This window comes from Suricata suricatta, chromosome 6, assembly GCF_006229205.1.
Source record: "Suricata suricatta isolate VVHF042 chromosome 6, meerkat_22Aug2017_6uvM2_HiC, whole genome shotgun sequence".
Classification (NCBI taxonomy): domain Eukaryota; kingdom Metazoa; phylum Chordata; class Mammalia; order Carnivora; family Herpestidae; genus Suricata; species Suricata suricatta.
This window is the reverse complement of record NC_043705.1, coordinates 20,504,757-20,528,971: the sequence shown is the minus strand read 5'-3', so window position 1 is coordinate 20,528,971 and position 24,215 is coordinate 20,504,757. Positions and strand designations below refer to the sequence as shown.

Sequence of the window (24,215 nt, the reverse complement as noted above, 5' to 3'; positions counted from 1 at the left end):
TCTGTCCTTGATGGAATGTATTAAATAAGCAAACACCCCAACAAGGAAAACAAGTACTACAATGTAAAAATATTTAAAAAAAAAAACCCTCTCATATGCATAAATGAAAGGTTGCACACAAAGAACTCACATCTTTTCAAGCTTCAATAGTAAATATTCTGCTACTATGTATTAAATACTGCATGGTTTGCCCAAGCTAAGATGGAACCACATCATGAATCAATTAGCATTTTGCATTTTCTTTCATTATCTACTCAAAGTCCTGCAGTAGTACTGCACCTCTAAACATTTCATTAAATCCAATGATACAGCAAACACTCCCAGAATAAACTTAGATTGTATTGCAGTTTCACTTAACAGTATATAAAATGCTGTGTTGTGACAGGTATCAATTATCCATTAGATACTGAATCAATTCTTCTTAAGCACTACTAACTGCTTGCTTTTCTTGAAGCTAGGTCATTCTGAAAATTTCCTGTTAGACCTATGAGTGCAAACATATGGCAATGAAACCTACTTTAATTTCAATAGAAAAAATTTTGGACTGGTAGCTTTTTATAGACAGATAAGGAAGAAATAAATGATAAAGACACGAAGCTCTTTTGTAGGCTTAAATCCTCTAAGTTCCATACCCTAAGACACACCAAACTTGTAGACTTACCAAAAACTAATAGGGCAAATCAGTGTATACTGACTTACAGTTGTATCCACAAAATATTTTTATTGAAAACAGAGCAAGATATAGAACTACAAGATAAGTGTTATCTTATTCTTGTTATATGAACAGACTGATGCTCTGAATGTGATTCTGAATAAAAGTCTCAGAGAACAGACTGCTAACTTCTATCATGGTATCTCTTTAACTTTTTATTTTTCTGTAACTTTAAAGTTATTACAATGAGCTTACCATATTTTTAAATTAAGGAGATATTAATAAATATGTTAGCCTATAGATTTTAATAGGTAATATAAATTTGCATGTTTATATTTTTATATACAATTTCATGTATTTTAACATATTCAATACATTTCATTTCTCATGACACTGTACTAAATTATTACCTAATTATTACCTTTCACAGAGAGAGAAATTAAGGGAAATGTACATGAATATAAAATGACAGACTAAAAAACCCCAAAAGAGTTTTCTCAGTGTTTTAGCTTTATTTATTTATTTATTTATTTATTTATTTATTTATTTATTTATTTTTGGTATAAACTTGTATTCCTGGTTTACTGAGATTTTGAAGGGGCACCTGAGTGGTTTAGTGGGTTGAGCATCTGGCTCTTGATTATGGCTCAGGTCATGCGTGATCCCTGTGGAGTCTGCTTAAGATTTTTTCTCTCTCCTTCTGCCCTTCTTCCCCACTTGTGCTCTCTCTCTATATATATATAAAAAAATGAGTCTTAAATTTTGTTTTTCACATTATGATATGATCGTATGTTTTCTTTTCCTTAGCCAACATGTTAATATAAATTATATTGATTAATGTTTAAATGTTGAACCTACCATAAATTCCTGGCATTCACCTCACTTTCTTTATCATGATGTATTAATTTTTTTATATATTTCTAACATTGCCTTGCTAAGAATTTTTGTGTGCCTATTCCAAAAATACATTATTCTGTTGTTTTCCTTCTTGTAACATATTTGTCTACCTTTCGGGTCAGGGTGGTGCTAGTCCAATAAAATGGCAGGCCGTGTCCCATATTCTCTTTTCTGTAAGACTTTGTGTACAGCTGGTATTGTTTCTTCCTTAAGTATTTGAAAGGATTCAACAGTGGAGCCATCTAGGCCTGAAGTTGTCTTTGTGCAAAGATTTTAAAGTATGAGTAGATGTAGGTCTGTTCAGAATATCTGTTCTTGAGTGAGCTTTGGTAGCTGTCTTTCAGGGAATTTGTACACTTTATCTAAATTGTTGAATTATTGCTACAAAGTTGTTCATACTATTTTCTCTGACCCTTTTGATCTCTATAGAATTTGTATTGATGTGCCCACTTTTATTCTTTAGTAGTGATCATACTCTGTACCTTTTTCTTGTTCAGTGTTGACAGACCTGTCACTTTTGCTTGTATTTCCAGAGAGCTAGGTTTTGGAGTTACTGATTATCTCTGTTGTTTGACAGTTGTTCAGTTTTATTATTTTCTTGCTTCTGTCTACTTTAGGTTTAATTTCCTCTTCTTTTTTAAAATGTCTTCATGTAAAAACTCAGGTAACCCATTTTAAAGACTTTGCTCTTTGGTAAAATAAGCATTTTAATGCTTCATATTTATCTCTTAGCACCACTTTTCACTGCCTCCCACAAATTTTGATATTTCCTATTCTCAATTTCCATGTGGTTTCTTCTTTGAACCACAGATTATTTGAGAATATTTTACTTAAATTTCAAATGTTTGAAGGTATTCCAGATATTTTGTTACTGACTTCTAGTTTAACCCTGTTATGTTTAGAGAAATACTATGTATGATTTTAATTTATAATTTAATGAGTCTTTTTACATGGACTCAGAATATAGTCTGTCTTGGGAAAGATTTCATGTGTACTTAAAAATAACATATTCTGCTGAAGTTGGGTGGGATGCTCGATAAATGTGAACTAGGACAAGTTGGTTGAAAGTATACTTCATTCTTATGCATGCTTGCTGATTTTCAGCAGTTCCGTTAGTTACTAAAGAATGTAGAAATGTCCAACCATAATTGGGGATTTGTCTATTTCTTTTTTCAATTCTGTAACTTTTTGTTCTGGGTGCTTAACATTTTATAAGCAGTGTATGTATGTAATGTGAATTATTTTTAAAAATATTTTTTATTTGGGGAGGCAGAGAGAGAGGTAGAGAGAATCCTAGGGTTCCAACTCACAAACCGTGAGACCTTGACCTCGGCCAAAATCAAGAATTGGACACTAACCAACTGAGCCATCCAGGCACTCCTATACAGTGAGCATTGTTAGGTCTTCTTAATGAGTTGACCCCTTTGTCATTATGAAATATCCATCTATTTCCCTGGTAATAAATCTTGTTCTGTTGGGTACTTTTATAGTATTAACTTAGCCATTAGAGCGTTCTTTTGATTGAGCATATGATACATCTTTTCAACTGTTTACTTTTTAAGCTGTCTCTGTAAAAGTGAGTTTCTCATAAGCAGTGTAAAATTATATCTTTTTAAAAACCTAATAGGGCAGTGTCAGCCTTTAATTGATAATACCTTTTAAATTTCATGTAATTATCAGTATTACTGATTTTAAATCTATATCTTACTATTTCTTGTAATTTTTGTTCCATATATTCTTTATTCCTCTTTGCCTCAGTTAGAGTATGTTTTTGTATTTCATTTTTATCTCCATAATGAGATTATTAGGTGTACCTCTTTAAAATTATAAAATGTTAGTTTTATTTAAAAACTATAAAATTTAGTGTTTGTCTTTACATATTCAACTTATTATAGTATATATTCAAATATTAGTATTCCACTTCTTACACTATATAATTTTATGATAGTCTTCTCTTTCTGCCTTCAATCTTTCATGCTATTGTGGTTATACTATTTACTTCTATGTATTTTATAACCTTGAAAATATATTATTATTATTTGCTGTTGTTATTTTCCTCAACCAATCCTCTTTAAATTTATTAAAAAATTAAAAATAGGGCCTTTAAATTTATCAATATTTTAACTATTTTTAGTGCTTTTTGGGGGTTTTTTTATAGACCATAATTTCCATCTCATTTTTATTTCTCCTGAAGAGCTTCTTTTAGCATTTCTGATAGGCTGTCAACTTAAATTTGTCAGAAAATATTTATTACAGTTTCTTGAATTTCACTTGTCAATATTAAGAATCTTCATTCCTAAATGGGTGAATCTAATTGCATAAAGGATGAGGAAGATAATTGGTATATTTAAAGCAGAAAGATTTTACATTTAGAATATGTATGACACTACTAATCTAAAAGAATACATGTTTCTTGATATCAGCTTAGAGCAACAGCATCAGCAATTGCCATATTATGGAAAGAGCTCAAATGTCATCAGACTGATGAGTGGTTAAAGATGTGGTGTATACACACACACACACACACACACACACACACACACACAATGGAATATTACTCAGCCATCAGAAAGAATGAAACATTGCCATTTTCAACAATGTGGATGGAGCTAGAGGCTAAGTAAAATAAGTCAGAGACAAATACCATATGATTTCACTCATATGTGGAATTTAAGAAACAAAATAAATGAACATAGGAGAAAAAATAGATGCAAACAAAGAAACAGACTCTTAGAGAACAAACTGAGGATTACTGGAGGGAAGATAGAGGGGGATGGGTTAAATATTTGATGGAAATTAAGGAGGACACTAGTGATGAGCACTGTGTGGTGATATAATTCTACACCTGAAACTAATCTTACACTGTATGTTAACTAATGGGAGTTTAAATAAAAACTTGAAAAGAAAAAGCCAGAATATGACAAACTCAATATCACAGTGTTTAAGGGATACAAACAGAAAACTTCCATATGAAGAAATCTAAAAGCTAATAGGCATTGAAATGAACAGTTAAAAGAAGTGAGTGGTTAAATTAATGTCCTTTTATAATTATTAGACTGAAGAAAATTAGGATATTGGGTAATTATATCATGTGTTAGCAGAGAAGAGAAAACACAAGTGTCCTCATGGACAACAGAGGTGTGTGAACTATGGATTAGTTCTGACTCTTGAGCCCTCTATTCATACTGGATGTATGTATATACTCTGTGATTTAGTCATTCTGCGTTGGGTTGACAGCAAAAGGATGAAGAGTCTTTTTAGGGACTTTCTTTGTTTTTGTTTGTTTGTTTGGTTTTGGTTTTTGGTTTTGGGGTTTTTTTTGGTTTTGTTGTTGTTGTTCTTGTGTTTGAGACAGAGAGAGACAGAGTATGAGCAGGGGAGAGGCGGAAGGAGAGGGAGTCACAGAATCCAAAGCAGGCTCCAGGCTCTGAGCTGTCAGCACAGAGCCTGAAACAGGGCTTGAACCCATGAACTGTGAGATCATGACCTGAGCCAAAGTCAGACGCTTAATGGACAGAGCCACCCAGGCGCCCCGGTAGGGACTTTGTATCGCACACTGAGAGGGCGAGAAGCCGGAGGTGTACTGTGTACACATCACCAGGAGAGCGAACACATTCACAAGTGTTCTGCAGCAAATCTAAGCAAGAGGTTGGTTGTCTACATAATAACAAGGATGGATTTTCAAAATAAAATCCCCAAAGAAAGTATCAAGGACCAAAATGAGATTTATAATCTACATGATTTACATAAATTAAAATGTGTACATACGAAGGGGTGCAGTTCCCCATACACCATTCTTTTGAGAACAACTCAACTTTTTCTGTACATTAAAGAAATATACATAGATATTCTGAAAATTAGTGGTATCTGTGTTGACAGTTCTTTCTTCCTGCAGATGTTGATGAGTGCCAGGCTATTCCTGGGATATGCCAGGGAGGAAACTGCATCAATACAGTGGGCTCTTTTGAATGCAAATGCCCTGCTGGCCACAAGCAGAGTGAAACTACTCAGAAATGTGAAGGTGAGTGTCTCTACTTTGGGGGACATGTCTAACTGATGACTCTGAATCCAATAAACTCAGAGCCTGATTTTGAATTTTGAAGGATGGAATCATAACTACAATTCTTTAGTATGAAAATCAAGGCACAGATGTTAGAAAGTTTTATATTGGTTTGTATATTTTTTAAGATTATTTATTTATTTTGAGAGAGACAGAGACAGCACTAGTGGGGGTGGGAGGGACAGAGAAAGAAGGAGAGACAGAATTCCAAGCTGGCTCGATGCTACTGGTGCAGAGCCTGATACTGGGCTCAAACTCACTAAACCTGGAGATCATGACCTGAGCCAAAACCAAGAGTCCGACGCTTAACCAAGTGACCCAGCCAGGTGCACCCCTTGGTTTGTGTATTTAATGGACTTGATTTGGAAAGAGCCGCTGAGCATTTTACAAGGGGTATGTTATCTCAGTGTCTCTGTTGCAGTGGAAATGGGAGTAATCCTGTCATTTACATTTTTCCTTAATAAGGTTGTTTTCTATTTTACTTCCAAAAATGTATCAAAGATTAAAATTCTGAGTGAAGTACAGTGTCCTGTTTTAAATGATGCATTAGAAGTTGGCACACTGTCCTAGTTTATAAAATAGGTATTGGATTTTTTAGTGAATATTGTTTCTTGGTGGCTGCCGAATTAAAAAAAAAAAGTTTAATTGACTCAGGGAGAATTTCGAAATATCACAACAGGTATTCTGTTAAAGAATAGCTTTCTCAAAGTTATCAAAAAATTAATAACTTTCTGTAATGATTGTAATATTGAATGTGAATTGAACATAATCTTGAAATGTGAATTCCATAAGCATTCCTCAAATAGAATAAAATCACTTGTTAAATTTACATGTGCTCAAAAGTTTTATCACTATTACAAAATTCAAGAAGCTTCTATAGGTGTCTAGCTTTCCTAACATGCATACTTAGAGTAATGTTGATTCTTCTAGTGGTATTGAAATATAATGCTTATCTTTAGAATTACTACTTAACTCAATTTATTTTCATTAAGATAGTTTTCTAAAGACAAATACTATATTCTAATTTTTTGTGACATAAGCGTTCTTATCTACTGAAAGTTTAGAAAAAAATTTCCTCCAGAAATTTGTTTTTGGCACTTGGCTTACCTGAGGTAGGTAAATGTGAACCTGAGCTTACATGGGAAATTCAGTAAATTGGACCTCTATTCTGTATGCCTGCTATGATCTAATGTGTAAGTATTTTTGAGTTATGTACACTAAAAGTGGCAAATGTATCTTATAATTGCTTCCCGTGAAAAAATTATCTCAAGTTTATTTAGACCCATTTACCTTCAGTAACTAAAGTCTTCTTCGAGTGTACATAACTAAGTCTTCCATTCTTTCTCTTTCCAAAAGGCAGTATTTGGAGGTTAGTTTTTGTTGCTTGGTTATAAAAAGTTTTATCCTTCTTTGTAGGGAAAAAAAAACAATGAAAAAAAGGTAAAACCTAAAGTTTAATGATGGAAGACAAACAGAATACGCGCTGTTTTATTGCACAGGAGGTAGAGGAAGGGGGTCCATGCTATGGTTTCCACATCATGAAATCACATTTCATGAACCCAGGGGGCATGTGTCAATCTGCATTTTATATTTACCCTATCACCTTTCTAGTTCTGCTTTAAATTAATCTTTATAATTTTATATATTTCATATCATTATGACTTAATTTCATGCTCCCCCAAAAGACAAGGTAATAAAATGTGGTTAATTATTTTAAAAACCCAATAAATTCTCTCTGGAACTCTTAGGAAGAAGAATGTCCATGTAGTTTATGCTGCTTAAATACAATATTGATAACTAGAGTCTGCCTGTTTTAGAAAGGTTAAGAAAAATACTTGGAAGATGGAGAAATTATCTAAGCAAGCACAGGAATTGAACCAGCAAGTTGGGGTCCTGCATAATTTCTGGGTTATATTGCTGTGTCCTTGCTGCTGCTTGTATTTTCCTTCCTTGCTACTTTTGGGGTTATTCTATGACTCAGCCTTTGTCATTCTGCTTCACTTTTTACTTCTGAAATAACTATCCAAACGAGATGCAAGGGTCGTGGACTTAGGAGCAAAAACAGGGTTTGATTGTAGGTGCGAAGGCATAGTCACTGACTGATGAAAGTGGTTGTGACATTTCCATTAATCATCATACAATGTATTTCTTCTTAGTTGAAAATAGAATGAGCCTTTTCTACATCACATTTCATCAAAACAACATATAGAGCCAAGGCAGAGTTTGGAGAGAGACAGTGCAACTCTTTATTCGCACTTGTCTGTGTTCTTTAGGAAAGGGGGCTGTTGATGTAATGAAGGCACCACCCGGAGCCTGAGTCCAGTGCTCTCCTTCCTTACTTCCTGCCCAGGCAGCCAAATCCACTTAGCCATTGCCCAGAAAGAATTATGTGACTTAATATTTGGGATTGGTGGGGGATAACAGAATTGGAAGAAGTGGTGCTTAGACTTTGAAAAATGAGGGTTTTATGAAGCCTTTACTTTGCGTATAAGTCCTGTTTACTTGGATGTGTGTTAAAAGTAACTAATATCAATTTTCCTTAAGTAATAGTATTCTTTTATGTAAAATATCAAGTGGTATTTCCTTACATAAAACTATTTCATGTAATTGGTAGCATAATGTATCTGGAAAGACTGTAAACTATTGCTATACTCAGCAACAGCTTTGAATTACAGTCAGTTTATGTACAGTTTATACAGTGTCAGCGTAAAATGTTGACATGAATTTAAAGTTAGTAATTGCCCTAAATAAAATGGTAACCATAGCAATTACTTCTGACTGTCAAAGGTAAGATGTTTTAGTTTTCTATGTGGACTATGATGCGAGCATAAAACCTAGCAGTGCTGGAAGATTCACGTGAAAATGATGCCCTTTCTAAATCTCTTACAGCACATGTTCCATTTCTATTCATACAGCAATGAAATTCCCTAAAAAAATGTTTCTTCAATCTTTCAGTTACTGGGTCTATTCAGAAATATGAAAGGGGCATCTGGGTGGCTTAGTCAGTTAAGCATCCAACTTCTGCTCAGGTCATGATCTCATGGTTCGTGAGTTCACGTCCCTCATCAGGCTCTGTGCTGACAGTGTGGACCTGTCCTGGGATTCTTTCTCTCCCTTCTCTCTCAGAAAAAGAGAAAAAAAATAGGGAAGAAAGGTAATGAGCATTTTGAATCTGAGTGATTTGGGGAATCGGTGGCAGCATTAACAGCAAAGTGAGCTTATTAACTTTGAAACATTGTGTTACTGTTTTTTGGGGGTTTTTTGTTGTTGTTTTTTGGTGTATATCTGTGACCGTTGGGTAAGATCCTTGAGGGAAAAAACTCTGTCTTGTTTATTGCCGTATCCCAGAGCCTGGAACTGTTCCTGCTATACTGCAGGCTCCTAAAAATTATGTGTTGAGTAATTGGGAGTAGGGTGTATACTCAGATAATTTCAACCAGTTAAATTCCTTGACTTGGGTTGAATGTCCAAGAAGGTAAATATGGGGCCAGAGTTAAAATTGTATTTGGAAAGAGGCCAGTCTTTCTTATTATGGGAATTTTTCCTTTATCTGACTTTTTTTTTCATTTTGTTAATAATCTTATTTTGCTTTGGTTGCCATTCAGAGACAAAAAACATAAATGTAAAATGCAATTTGCCATTTTTAGATCTTTGTGTCTTTGCTCCTCTTGGTCATTTACAGGTAATACTTCTAAGGTCAGAGACCCTCCCTGCCTATTTAAAAGAAAGAACTGTCTTCTGCTTGTTTTTTGGGATGTCTTCTTAACTAAAATCTTAGCCTGAAAGGCTTTTCCTGCTGAAAATTTAAGTTTGGACTTACATAGTTTATACTAACCTGGAAAAAAAATGGTGGGCTGGCCTTCATCTCCTGATTTAATATCTGAAATGCATGACTCAGTAGCTGTCTTGAGGCTTCTTTTTGTTTTATATCATTGGTTGGGTGGATTCTCCTACCTGACAGCCTGAGCCCAAAGCAGAAAGGAATATTCATTTTGTGTGTGTGCGTGTGTGTGCGTACATGCGTCTAAGGGAGAATCTGTGATTTCCCCTCTTCACTCACTTAGGGTTCCAGATTCAGTTAAGCCCCTCAGGTCTGCTGAAGTCAAGTTGTATTTCTCCTGGGCCTCTTTGGCTCCAGAATCTTTTCCTAATTCTGTCGTACACCAGAGAAGATGATCTGTTTTTGGAATCAACTATTTTTTCATATCCAAAGGGAAGGTTTCTTTCAGTCACTTTATTCAAAGATTCATTCATCCAAATAACCATTTAACTTAAATGAAGAAGGGAAGTGGCGCATATCACTGGAATATGAGAGTGGGTATTAGAAGTGCCCGGCAGTTTTCTTTTTATAATGAAGTATGTGATTCTGCATTTCTCCACTTGGAGAAGGCACAGGTAGATGCCAGATGTCCTGGCATGACCCTCCCCTTCAAGACTATACCTTCTTTCACATTCTTTGAGCTACTTATTCTTTCCTGGCTTAAATGGAAGGCAGGAAAATAGCATCATTGTATTGGAAAGCTTCCCTTCAATGGCTCTTTATATGTCAAATAGTTGTTTGCAATTTATTCTGAAGAGTCTTCAGCTTTGTTCCATTACGGCCGCATTTCCTTGTTTGAGATCTGTGACAACAAATATATTTATTTATGCTCATGAAACTCATTGGCACAGTATCTTTAGTTGCTGTTCCAACTCTGCTTTGATAAACCATGGAAAAATAATCTTCTGCCCCAAACTGAAAAGTGCTTTCTTTTACTCATATTACCAAAAAAAGTATTTACTTAAAATAAGCAATTAATAGATTAATTGATGGTTTTCCAAAAGGAAAAATACATACTAAAATTGGTATTTAAATGGGGGGATTTAAATACTGGAAACACATAAAGCTTTTTAGGTCATCAATTTAGAAACCACAAAACTGTCCTTTTTAAAATCTTGTTGGGGGGAGCCTGGGTGGTTCAGTTGGTTAAGTGTCCAAGTCTTGATTTCACCTCAGGTCATGATCTCACATTTCATGAGTTTGAGCCCAGCTTCAGGCTCTGCACTGGCAGTGGGGAGCCTGCTTGGAATCCTCTCTCTTTCCCTCTCCCTCTGCCAGTCACTCATGCTCTTTCTCTCTCTCAAAAATAAACTTTAAAAAAGCCTTGGGACTCCTGGGTTGCTCAGTCAGTTGAGGGCCTGACTTCAGCTCAGGTCATGATCTCACTGTTTGTGGGTTTAAGCCCTGCATTGGGTTCTGTGCTGACAGCTCAGAGCCTGGAGCCCGCTTCAGGTACTGTGTCGCCCCTTCTCCACCCACTCCCCACCCCCGCTCACACTTTGTCTCTCTCTGTCTCTCAAAAATGAATAAACAGGGGCGCCTGGGTGGCTCAGTCGGTTAAGCCTCCGACTTCGGCTCAGGTCAGATCTCACGGTTCATGGGTTCGAGCCCCACGTCAGGCTCTGTGCTGACAGCTAGCTCAGAGCCTGGAGCCTGCTTCCAGTTCTGTGTCTCCTTTTCTCTCTGCCCCTCCCCCTCTCATGCTCTCTCTCTGTATTAAAAATAAATAAAACATTAAAAAAAATTTTTTTTAATGAATAAACATTAAAAAATAAACAAGAATCCTTAAAAAATTTACAACACTATAGTTAAAACATAAATTCTCTCTCCCTTAGGTAAAAAAGCCTAGGCTGCTAAACCCAAACCTACTTTCTGCCCCATAACAAATAAGTTATTCCTCTTCACAGCACTTTTTTACATTGTATATTAAGTATTTTTTTAATTTGACTGCCAGCAGATTATATATAGCACCCAAATATTTTAATAAAAGTTGATACTTCGGGAGCATTCAGTATGTCATAGATAACACTTAAACCACGTTAGGTGGGTTTTCTTCCTAAATCATCAACAGAGTGGTGTGAGATTGGTCGGTATTACTGTACAGATGAGGAAACTGAAGCACAGAGAAGCTCTATGACTTTATTGAAATTATGTGGTTTAGAAACTGCAGCACCAGGACTGCACCCTGCTAGATTTACTCAGGTGTTCACTCAGCTCGAGAGGTTGAGTGAACAAGGGAGAATGAACAGGCAGCGTACACTTCAGCCCACAGATTGCATTCACAGGGGGGACCCCATGGAGTCAGCAGCAGGATTGTGGTTCTCTTCTTTGTCCGTTGCCTGTGATGGTAGTGCCTTTCAGTCCAGCAAGGCCAGAATTAGCCCTGATTTAGTGATCTTGGCCCTGGCTCTGGAATTTGGGTGGTCAGAAGTAGCATCATCTCTCTCCTTTGATACGCTCAAGGCTGAAAAAACATGGAACCTTGACCTCCAAGTCTGTTTCTTCACCTCAGCCTTCCTGAATGGTGAACTTCCCTTTGTGCATGGGGGTCCAGGGGTGTAAGACTTGAGACTGCAAATGCATGACCTGACCACTCATAGGCCAGACCCACCGTCTCGGTCCTCTACCAGGATTGACCAGTTCAAGCACTCAAACGTAGCCGGTTTCCATGGAGCCTTCAGGGAGGTTAACCCACAAGAGCTACTTCTTGAAAAAACCTAACTTTCCTCTCTAATGTATGTTTTACTGCCTCTCATGGGTGCTGTATTAGATATTTATTCAATGGATTTTTACTGTGTTTTCTGTTCATTAAAATGAAAATTTACTCTGCACCACCGTGGTAAAATACTGTATTATTCCTCATGACTTCAGAATTGAACATTCATCTTAAATGAACCAAAGATATAACTATCAACAGAAGAAACGGGGGGAGGCTTAAAAACAATCATTAGAATTTTTATATTGTTTTAGGTCTGAGAAAGCATTATTTAGTAGGTTGCTTCACCTAAAAACTATGAAGGTATTAATCAGTAATTCCGGCTACATAAAATATAAATTGTTTGGCAATAAAGAAGAAAAGTGCTATAAGCAAGAATAAAAGACAAATGATAGAGAAAAGCATTTGCAACTTGTAACACAAAGACAAACTTTTCTAATACATAAACTCTACAAATTATTAAGAAAAATATCTAATAAAATTGTTCAAGGATGTGAACTGACTTGACAAAGGAAATACCAGTGACTGCTAAATAACCTGAAACGTGCTTATCTTTATCCTTAGAATAAGAAAGTGCAAAATAAAATTACTAGATACTATTTTTACCTATAAGCTTTGATAACATGAAAGTTCTAATGCACAACTATTAATGAAGGTTTTGGGAAACAGATAGCTCTTATAAATTCCTGACAAGAGTATAAAATTGATAGGACTTCTGTAGAGAGCAGTTTAGAATTACCTGTCAAAATTACAATTGTATTTAACATTTAACCCATAAATTTTATTTTTTTAATTAAAAAATGTTTTAATTTATTTTTGAGAGAGAGACAGAACACAAGAGGAGGAGGGGCAGAGAGAGAAAGAGACAGGATTTGTGAAGCAGGCTCCAACCCTGACACAGGGCTCAAACTCATGAACTATAAGATCATGACCTGAGCCAAAGTCAAACGCTAACTGACTAAGCCACCCAGGTGCCCTTAAACCATACATTTTAATTATAAGAATTTACATATCTATACTCAATCAAGAAATGATGGACTTACAAGATTGTCCCTCCTGTCTTTTTTGTAATAGCAAAATATAGTAACATACATGTGATAGTAAACCAATCAAATTTTGAAGCATATACACAGTGGGAGATATTCATCCTTAAAAAAACATTATGGACACTTTATATATTGGTATAAAAGTGTGATTAAGACCTACTGGTAGATGGCAAAAGCCCGTTGTAAAACATTTTCATTCAAAAAAGAGTATATTTGTGTGTGGATGTGTTTGCCTATTTATGCACAGAATGTCCATGGAAAGATACTAGAAAATTTGCATCTTCAATATTTTGAGGGTGAAAATATTTTGGGAGAAAAGGGATGGAAAAGAGACTTCTTATTGAGTGTTCTGGCATAAGTTTTTTACCTTTACCATGTAAATGTATTCTTATTTCCAAAAAAAGTTAAAAACAGAGAGGAAGGTGAAAAGAAACCTTATTTATTTGTTACTTTCCTTCTTAAGCTTTCATCAAATTCCTGTAGCATAACTCTTGTCTCCCTTCTGATGGTCTGGATTGCAACCTCTGTCCCTTGGAGCACTAAGTATGTCCACAGCACATTACATATGTCAAGCAGACGATGTATACATATGTAATACTTATCTGATGAGAAATAAAAATCTGGGATTTGAGCAGAATTACACTTCATCTGAAAACTATTATTTTTGAAAGTCAATACATATTTAGGAGCTCTGAATAAAATGTATTTGACTTTAACGGTTCTCTCATTAATTGCTGTTCAGGAAAACATCTCATTGAAATATGTTTGGTGCCTGGAAATAGTCATAAGACAGAGGTATGTCAGAGATGCTAATCATAGTGAGACTGATTATAATTTGCTTTTGGCCAAAATACAAGTATTATTTAAAAGAGTATATAAGATAGTCATATTATGAAGAAACGAGATGTTGTTCTTAAATCATTTTAAATAAAACTGGTAAAATTCTGGTCATCAAATTGCAAACGAGCTACATGGCTCAGTGAAATTAGAATTCACTTCATGGCCCAGTGAAATTAGGTATCAAAACACAGGCTGCTCCTTTGCAATTACGTGGGTTAGGACTTTCAAAGTAGAAAAGAGACCAATTTTTCTCTACTCTGTGGTGTTTGCATTTGTTTATTTTAGAGATTCTTCTTTGTCTCTGTCTCTGTATTTGCCTGTTTCTGTCTCTCAAATATACACACGCACACAGACACACATATTTGTGTGTGTGTGTGTGTGTGTGTGTGTGTGTGTGTTGTCCCTCTGAGGTGCACACAATTACACTAATCATAGTATTTGTTTCATGACAAAATCTCATTATTCTACCCATACCCTGCTTTTCTTTAAATATCTTCAGTAATTTAATATGCATAAAACCACCAAAAAGCAAAAGGTTCTGGAACCAAGACAATTAACTGCATGTATCCATGGTTCTGTCCCATCTGCCCCCGATCCCACAACATAACCATAACCATTACCTTGAATCCAGGATTCCACATTTCCTTTTCTTTGTAGATACTTTTATTACACCTACAGATACTCCATTTATTATTACTATTATTTCCATTTTTTATGTTTTAATTATTTTTGAGAGAGAGACAGCACAAACAAGGAAGGGCAGAGAGAGAGGGAGACACAGATTCTGAAGCAGGTATCGGCTCTGAGCTGTCAGTACAGAGCCCTATGTGGGGCTCAAACTCATGAACTACAAGATCATGACCTGAGCTAAAGTCTGACCCTTAACTAAGCCACCCAGGCATGCCTATTTCAGGTTTTTGAGCATTATCAAAAAACATTGTAGTACTGTGTGAAACTTATTCTTTTCACTTAGTATTAAGATTTTTTAATGTTTATTTATTTATTTTGAGGCGGGGGAGACAAAATCCCAACCAGACTCCACACTGGCAGCAGGGATTCCAATGGGGGGCTTGAACCCATGAACCATGGGATCATGACCTCAGCGAAAGTCAAGAGCTGGATGCTTAACCAACTGAGCCACCCAGGCTCCTAATACTGTAATGATACAATTCGTCTGTATTGCACACTGTTCTAAATCATTTTTAAGGTGAATAACCCATTATATCCTGTTATGTGGATATGCCTTAGTGTTTTTATCCACTCACCCACTGGTGGGCATCGTTCCTGGTTCTCTCTGTTGGGAATACTGGCCAGCATACTCCCAGACACATGTACTCGTAGACTCTGTACAGTGCAGTCCCGGGGATCTCCTTCAAAGTAGAGCCCACTGTTTCCCCTGGATTGCCTAGCCTGGACAGAGCTACACCATAGATTCAGGGTCATTTTGATTTTTCAGAGGGATATTTGTCCTCTTTTTTGAACCACTTATTTTTGAAAGGTGACTTATTTACATTTCTACTATGACTGATGTACGTGTAAGCAGCTTAGGTCACAGCAGTGGTGGCATCCTGGAGCTTTGTTCTCACTTGGGGCTGTTCGGTGACAGACTGGGAAACAGAGTGGAAAATTCTGCAAATTCAGGTGACCTCCACCTGTTCCCAGGCCTGTGGGTTACCCAGCCCTCCTCCCAGATGGGCTGAGAAGTATCTGCTGAGTGATGCAGTGGTCCTCCCCTAGCTCACAGGGCTAACTCAGTCTTCTGGATTATTCTTTATGTCTCTCCCATGTGGCTTTAGGCTCATTATACAGATTAAGAAATCATACAGAAAAAACAAAACTACTGGAAACATTTCCATACATTTTGTGTTTGTTTTTGTTTCATAAATATTACAATTTATCTCCATTTCCTCAGAGCATGTATTAAGCATGACCAACTCTTGAACACAGCATTCTGCTCACTGCAGCTTTCTATATTTAGTCTTATTTTTAAGACACGTCAAGAAAAGGGATGGAGCCTGTAACTGCCTCACTCCTCCTTGAGAACAGGATTGCTTCTGAGCAGTGCCAGCAAACTGGCAGAGATTGCTAAGCTCATCTTTGTGACCTTAGTCCCCAGCCTTCCCCCTCCCAGCTCCCCACACTCTCACCCCTAGGAGGAAAATTAGGAGTGTTTGTTTTTTTCTTTAACACAGGACAGTAATGGAAACTTCTTTTTGGTTATGTGCTTGTGATATCTTGGTGCCTACAACTAAATTGTCTTCAGCTCTTCATTGTAACTCTTGCTTCCCAACTGGGTCCTCATAATCTGATTTTCAGACACTTTTCACTGTGCCTTTCATCATTTTTTTTTTTGAGATTCAAAGCCTGTCTCTATTTGTCATGCTTTCCTGTGTGTGCTAAGCCAAAGTGACATCCACCACAGTTGGTGTCTCTCTCTCTCCCTGTTAAAATAGACAGTTACTTGTATTCAGATGAATTGGTAGTAAAAGTTCTTCTCATTAAAGAATCTGCTTTCCTGGATGTTTCCACATTAGGAAGCATAGAATTGAGTACCTTAGAAATTTGGAGCAGATATTTGAAGAGTTAAAGTCTGAAATGGAAATCTGAAGCATTTATGCTTCTGTAAACCATTTGGGGAGGGCATATGACCAGGTGCCAGACCTGCATTGGCATTTCCAGGCTTGGCATTTTGAACGCCCCTGTGTGTCTCATGTGTGGAAAACAACACAGCCAAGAAAGCGTGACCAGCGGGAAAGAGCGATGTAGGCGTCCAGGTGAGCAGCCAAACAGCAGTCCAGAGCTGACATTGGAGGCAAAATCAGCACATATCACTTCCTAGTAAATTTGTCAGGAGTCGCCAGCTTAAACTCTTTCAGTTTCTTCCCACAAATAATTTCCACTATTAAAACACATGCATTAAGTATCTTGGACACTACCTTGACAGTCTTAGCTAACGGTGGTATTTCCTAGGGAGTTCCTGAAGTGACTTCACTCCCTAATTTCAACCTAAACAAGATGGTTTACATGGAAAGTGGCACACATAGTTTACTGTGAAAGCCTAGAGGAGAAAGAGTTCTTTATTTGAGGCATGGTGGGTAACATCATTGTTATAAACATGAAGTCTGGAAAAGTACATATTCCAAAAGAAAATCATTCAACAAGAAAATAGTCTTTAGCATGTGAGTGGGGTGGTGAATCAAAATTAGGAATATTTAGATCACATTTTAACTTTATTTTATAACAAGTTTATGTTTTAAAGTTTTTATTCTAATAGCTAGAGAACATCATAGAGATAAATGGCAATCTAAGGTTTAAGTCCAATTTGGAAACATAAAGGTGCAGAGAGAGCAGAGTATGGTGGCCAAATAGGTCAAGATTTGGTACCCAAATGTTAGGGCCTATACTGCAGCTGCTCATTGTGCAGACTGTGTAATCTTGAACGAATTAATGCCTTCAGCTCTACAATAGAGATAATGATCTTTTGTAGGAAGTATCCTATAAGATAAACAAATCATCTGGTGCTTTAGGTCTTTGTTAAAGAAGGCAAGGATAGCACAAATGAGCTGTAAAAATCCAGTAAATCATGTGATTTGAGATCTTAAAATAATTGTAAAAGAGTTCTAATATAACATTTTAATTATGACTTGCAATAGTTTCCTATAAATGAGCTCTTTTCATTAAAAAAGACATACAAATACATGTATTTGCCTAGTCTGACAGAAGTATTAATAATCAATTAAATGGACCCAAGTTCATCACCATTATGAGGAAGGAACAGAGAAGTGGGGATTCAAAACTATCCATTAATTTCTTGCCAGCCTGTTTATTTCCCTAGCCTCAGTTCCACCCAAGTTACAGAAATGGACATTTGAGACCCAGAAGACTTGATTTTTTTAGCATAACACAGTGGTCAGGAAATTGCATTTTAGTGGACTTAGGAAAAATTTCCCAAATGGTGGGAACCAATATTGTTTCCTCAGTACCCCTGTAGATTTAAATCCATTTTTAAAAATATGAATAAGAAAGCATGGTAAAGTAATATACATTATTCCTCTGGTTCAGTGTCTGCTGCAGATCACTGGAAAAATTGAGAGCCTCAGAGACATAAAATTAGCTGTGTGTTACTGATAGGAAACTTACTCTACCCTGGATTTAAAGGATCAGATGACCATTTTGAACTTTGCCTTTGGGGAAAAAAGGTACAAACTGAAATATGCCTGCTTCTTTCTTCATTTTACTTCCCAAATAAATGTTTCATAATGGAAATGGAAACGCAGTAATGCAGACCAAAATAAACAAAATAAAATGCTAGTTTTATAATCTTCTGGATGTGTATCTATAGCTTCTATGGAAAAAAAAAAGTGACAGAGAAAAAGAAAAGCTCTTTCACAAATTACCATGGCTCAGTGCCTGAAGGAAATTGGTCTACTCTAAGGAGATATCCTGCTGTAGTCCAGTAAAAAGGTAACAAAACTTGAAATATAATACCTAGGTCCACGACTGCATTTCTTGCAAGTGCTGTTACTTACTGACCGTCTATAAAGGCATTCACTACCCAGGCATTGGAAAATGTGTGAAGAACTGAAGAAAAGTTTCACAGGCTTCTAATCCCTTATAGATGCTTTCATCTACTAAGCATGTAAATAAACAAAGCTGTGATAATGCTTGAATTGTCTTTAAATAATTCTCCTTCCAAGGAGAATTTACTTTTTACAAAAGTAAAAACCAGCAAGCAAATAAATGAATTCAGCTATCGTGTTAGCAGGTCTCTTTCAGTGTCATCATGTGGGCAGTAAGTGAATTGCTGTGTTTTCTGTAAGCTTTGGTTTCACTAGGGAGCCATGGGTTCATCTTTCCCACGTTAACAAGTCTTACTTAGTTTATCTATTTTAAGGACTATCTGAGGAGTATTTTTGTCCCAGAGAACAGCAGCATATAAATAAGACCAAATCCGGGCTGAGTTGTTGGTTTGTATTATCCAGCATGGCTAAATTCTGGTGAATGGCAAAAGACAATTTGGGAATATTTACCAACATCTGTCTGCCGTCATACTAAATTTAGTATGACTTGATTTAACTAGCTATAGCTGATGCTTATCTGAAGCATAATAAACATGTTCTTTAGTTGTAAGATTTCATCTTCCAAATTCTTAGAAATCCCACCAGGACTGTGTAACTGTAAATAAAAATTTCTCTTCTCTCATCTGTGATAGAATACCCTGCCATAGAGGTGAACAGCTTTTCATTTAGTTCTTATCTCTATCAAGGACTATAGTGAAGACCTCTGATTCAACCCAATCAGTATTATTTGGCAGTTAATAATAATAATAAAAGACCTGTTAGAGAAGAGGATCATAAAAGTAATATATATCCTTTAGTGTTCCAGTTTAACTTAAGCCATATTTGTAGATCATTTTCTAATCCTCTGCTACAGAGAGTATGCAAGCGTTTTTGAGGGTAGTTTCCCAGATGTTATGCTGGGCTTTCATTATTTCTTTAACCTCACCAAAATGCTGTGAGTTCCTGTTTGACTTTTTTTTTTTTTTTTACTGAAGTCACATAAGTTCAAGTGTACAACATAGTGATTCTACAATTCTACACGTTACTCGTTGCTTACCATGGTAAGTGTAATCACCATACCACATTATTAGGGTATAATTGACCATAGTCCCTATGCTGTACTTTTCTTCTCTGTGACTTAATTTATTTTATAACCAAAAATTTTTACCTCTTAATCTCCTTTAGCCATTTTGCCCAACCCCTGACTCAACTCCCTTCTGGCAACCATCAATTTGTTTTCTGTATTTAAGTGTCTGTTTTTAGTGTGTTCGATTTTTAGATTCCACATACAAGTGAAATCATATGGTATTTGTATTTATCTGACTTATTTCACTTAGCATAATATCCCTAGATCAATCCATGTTAATGTAGATGGCAAGATCTTCTTCTTTTTTATAGTTGAGTAATACTCCATTGTATATACATGTCATTTCTTCTTTATTCATTCTTCTGTTGATGGACACTTGAGTTGCTATCTCATAAATAATGCTGCAGTAAACATTATTTATTCAAATGAGTGTTTTTATTGTCTTCGGGTAAATACCCAGTAAAGGAATTACTCAATCATATGGGATTTCTATTTTTAATATTTGAGGAACCTCCGTACTGTTTTTCACAAAGGATGTACCAATTTTTATTCCTACTAACAGTGCACAAGTGTTCCTTCATATCCTCATGAACATTTGTTATTTCTTGTATTTTTGATGCTAGTCATTCTGATAGGAATGAGGTGATACCTCATTGTGATTTGGATTTGCATTTACCTGATGATTAGTGACACTAAAGCACCTTTTCATGTGTTTTTTGGCCATGCATAGGTTTTCTTTGGGAAAATGTCTATTCAGGACCTCTGCCCACTTTTTTCAAAAATTTTTTTAACATTTATTTATTTTTGAGAGAGAGATACAGAGCATAAGTGGGGGACGGTCAGAGAGAATCAGAAGCAGACTCCAGGCTCTGAACTGTCAGCACAGAGCCTGACATGGGGCTTGAACCCATGAACTGTGAGATCATGACCTGAGCTGAAGTCGGCCATTTAACCCACTGAGCCACCCCGGCACCCCTCTGCCCACTTTTTAATCAGATTGTTTTTGGTGTTGAATTGTTATAAGTTCTTTATATATTTTGATATTAATCCCTATCAAATATATCATTTGCAGATATCTTCTCTCATTCACTGGGTTGGCAGTTGTTTTGTTGAAGGTTTTCTTTGCTATGTAAAAGCTTTTTATTTTGGTGTAATCCCAATAGTTTTTGTTCTGGTTTCTCTTGACTGAGGAAATACATCTGTAAATATCTTGCTAAGAGTGATGTCCAAGAAATTACTGCCTGTGTTTCTTTTTAAGAGTATTATGGTTTCTGGTCTCACATTTAGGTCTTTAATCCATCCTGATTTTATTTTTGTGTGTGGCATAAGACAGTGGACTGGTTTCATTCTTTTGTACGTAGTTGTCCAGTTTCCCAACACTGCTAATTGAAAAGACTTTTTCTCCACTGTATATTCTTGCCTCCTTTGTCATAAATAAATTGACCAGATAAGTGTGGGTTTATTTCTGGGCTTTTATTCTCTTCCATTGGTCTGTATTTCCGTTCTTGTTCCAGTATCGTATTCTTTTGATTACTATAGCTTGGTAGTATATCATGAAATCTGGGAACATGATACCTTCAGCTTTTTTCTTCAAGACTGCTTCATCTATTTGCAGTCTTAAGTAGTTGCATACAAATTTCAGGATTATTTATTGAATGTCTGTGAAAAATGCCATTGCTATTTAGATAGGGATTGCATTAAGTGTGTAGAATGCTTTGCGTAGTTTGGACTTTTTTAATGATACTAATTCTTCCAATCTATGAATGTGGTATATCTTTCCATTAATCTTTGCCATCTTCAGTTTCTTTATCAGTGACTTACAGTTTTCAGAGTATAGGTCTTTCATCTCCTTGGTTAAATTTACTCCTAGGTGTTTTATTCTATGAAATTGTTTTCTTAATTTCTCTTTCTGCTACTTTGTTATCAGTGTATAGAAATGAAACAGATTGCTGGGTATTAATTTGGTATCCTGCAATTTTACTGAATTCATTTATCACTTGTAGCATTTTGGTTTAAAACTTTTGTGTGTTCTATGTACAGTATTATGTCGTCTGCAAATAGTGACAGTTTTACTTCTTCCTAAGCAAGTTAATGCATGTTATTTCTTTTTCTTATGTGATAGCTGCAGTTAGGATTTACAGTACTATGTTGAATAAAAGTGGTGTGCGTGGAAATCTTTATCTTGTTATTAATCTTAAAGGAAAATTTTTCAGTTTTTCACCATTGAGTATAAAGTTAGCTGTAAGGCTGTTTTTTATTATGGCCTTTATTATGTTGAGATTTGTTCCCTCTAAACCCGCTTTCTGGAGAGTTTTTATTGTGAATAACTGTTGTATTTTGTCAAATGCTTTTTTATCTCTATTGAGAAGATCATATGGTTTTTATCCTTTCTCATGTGAATGTGATGTATCAAACTGATAAATATTCAAGTACTGAACCATCCTTGCATCCTGGGAATAAATCTCAATCATGATAAACGATTTTTTTAATGTATTGTTGAATTTGGTTTGCTCTTTGTTTGCTGAGGATTTTTGCATCTATAATCAGCTCAGATACCGTCCTGTAGTTTTCTTTGTAGTGTCTTTGTCTGATTTTGGTATCAGGATGAAGCTAGCCTGATAGAATGAATTTGGAAGTTTTCCTCCTTCTTCTTCCTTTTTGTTTTTGGAATAGTTTGAGGGAAAACATTCTACTTCAATGTGGAGTAGAATTCACCTGTATCTGGTCCTGAATTTTGGTTTGTTGGGAGTTTTTTGAATACTGATTCAATTTTATTACTAGTATTTGGTCTGTTTAAGTTTTCTATTTCTTCCTGATTCAGTTTTGGAAGATTCTATGTTTCTATGAATTTATCAGTTTTTTTTCTGGGATGTTCACTTTGTTGACATCTAATTCTCTTAATTATGTTATATATACATATATACCCATATAATACTTTCTTATAATTCTTTGTTTTTCTGTGGTGTCAGTTGTTATTTATCTTTCATTTCTGGTTTTATTTTTATAAGTCCTCTTTCTTTTTTTTTCTTGATAAGTGTGGCTGAAGGTTTATCAATTTTGTTTATGTTTTTAAAGAACCACATCTTGATTTCATTGATCTTTTATATTGTTTTTTTTAGTGTCTATTTCGTTTATTTTTGCTCTAATCTTTATAATTCCTTCTTTCTACCAGCTTTGGACTTTATTTGTTGATTTTATCTTTAGCCCCTCTAAAATTAGTGTCTAACCTAACGTAGGTTAGGTTAGGTTGTATATTTGAGATTTTTCTCGTTTTTTGAAGTAGGCCTGTATTGTTGTAAACTTCTCTCTCATCACTGCTTTTACTTTATCCCAAAGATTTTGTGTTTTCATTTTTCCAGATTCATTTTTTTTTAAACTGAAGCCCATTTTTCAAGACATCTGTGAGGTACTCTAAGTGCAGAACCTTTCCAGATCAGGGGAAACTTTTCTGCTAAGGGCCAGAAAATCAGTATTTTAGGATATGGAGGTCACTCTGTTACAAAAGCAACTCTGCCAGCATGGCGCAAGAGCAACCATGGATAATGAATTCATAAACAAATGAGTGTGCCTGTGTTCTACTGAAACTCTACTTACAAAACCGGGAATGGGTGTAGTTTGCCAACCCCTGTTGTTCATTTTCACTATTCTTGCCCTCTTTCAAATAGTCTCTCCCCTGCGAACTTTACAGCTACTTTCCTAGTGACTGGCTAGATGATGGATCATGGAAAAATAAATTTTAATGGTTATGATATGTTAAAATGTTTTAAGAAAAAACATAACTGGTATGTCAAAACTGTGTGTTTATGGATGTTATTCCTGAAAATATTATTGATTAGAACAAAGTTCATATTAAATTTTTTGTAAAGACCTTTTTCTTTTAGAGTAGTTATAGGTTCATAACAAAATTGAGAGGAAGGCACAGAGACTTCCCATATACTCCCTGACCCCATACAGGCATAACTTCCCCCATCGTCAGCACCCCCACTAGAGTGGTTCACGTGTTACAACTGATGAATATGCACTGACACACCATTATCACCCACTGTCCATAATGTACCTTTCTGCTAGTGTACGTTTTTTGGGTTTGCACAAATGTATCATGACAGGTATACATCATTATAGTATCATATGATATTTTCACTAGCTTAAAAATCCTTTCATATTAACTCTTTTAAATTTTGTTTTACATTTTATTTATTTTTGAGAGACAGAGAGAGAGAGCATGAACAGGGGAGGGACAGAGAGAGGGGGAGAAACAGAATCCAAAGACAGCCTCCAGGCGTTGAGCTAGCTGTCAGCACAGAGCCTGACGTGGGGATTGAACTCACGAACTGTGAGATCATGACCTGAGCTGAAGTCAGATGCTCAAGCAACTGAGCCACCCAGGCGCCCCTCATATTAACTTTTTAAAATGAGTGTATATGTATATATATGTGTATATATGTGTATACACACACACACACACACACGCATTTAAATATATTAAGTGAAAAGTCATATAAGTGATTCAAGGACATAGCAATGGACCTAGAAATAGT

General features: G+C 35.8%; 1 protein-coding gene across 1 annotated transcript in view; it reads left to right on the top strand.

The window, feature by feature from the left end:
- FBN2 (fibrillin 2) overlaps positions 1–24,215 on the top strand; it is a 245,033-nt gene that overhangs the window by 75,262 nt on the left and 145,556 nt on the right. The window contains exon 6 of the mRNA XM_029941159.1: positions 5,445–5,570. Within this exon, the coding sequence (XP_029797019.1) occupies positions 5,445–5,570 (126 nt within the window). The remainder of the gene's footprint in view (positions 1–5,444; positions 5,571–24,215) is intronic.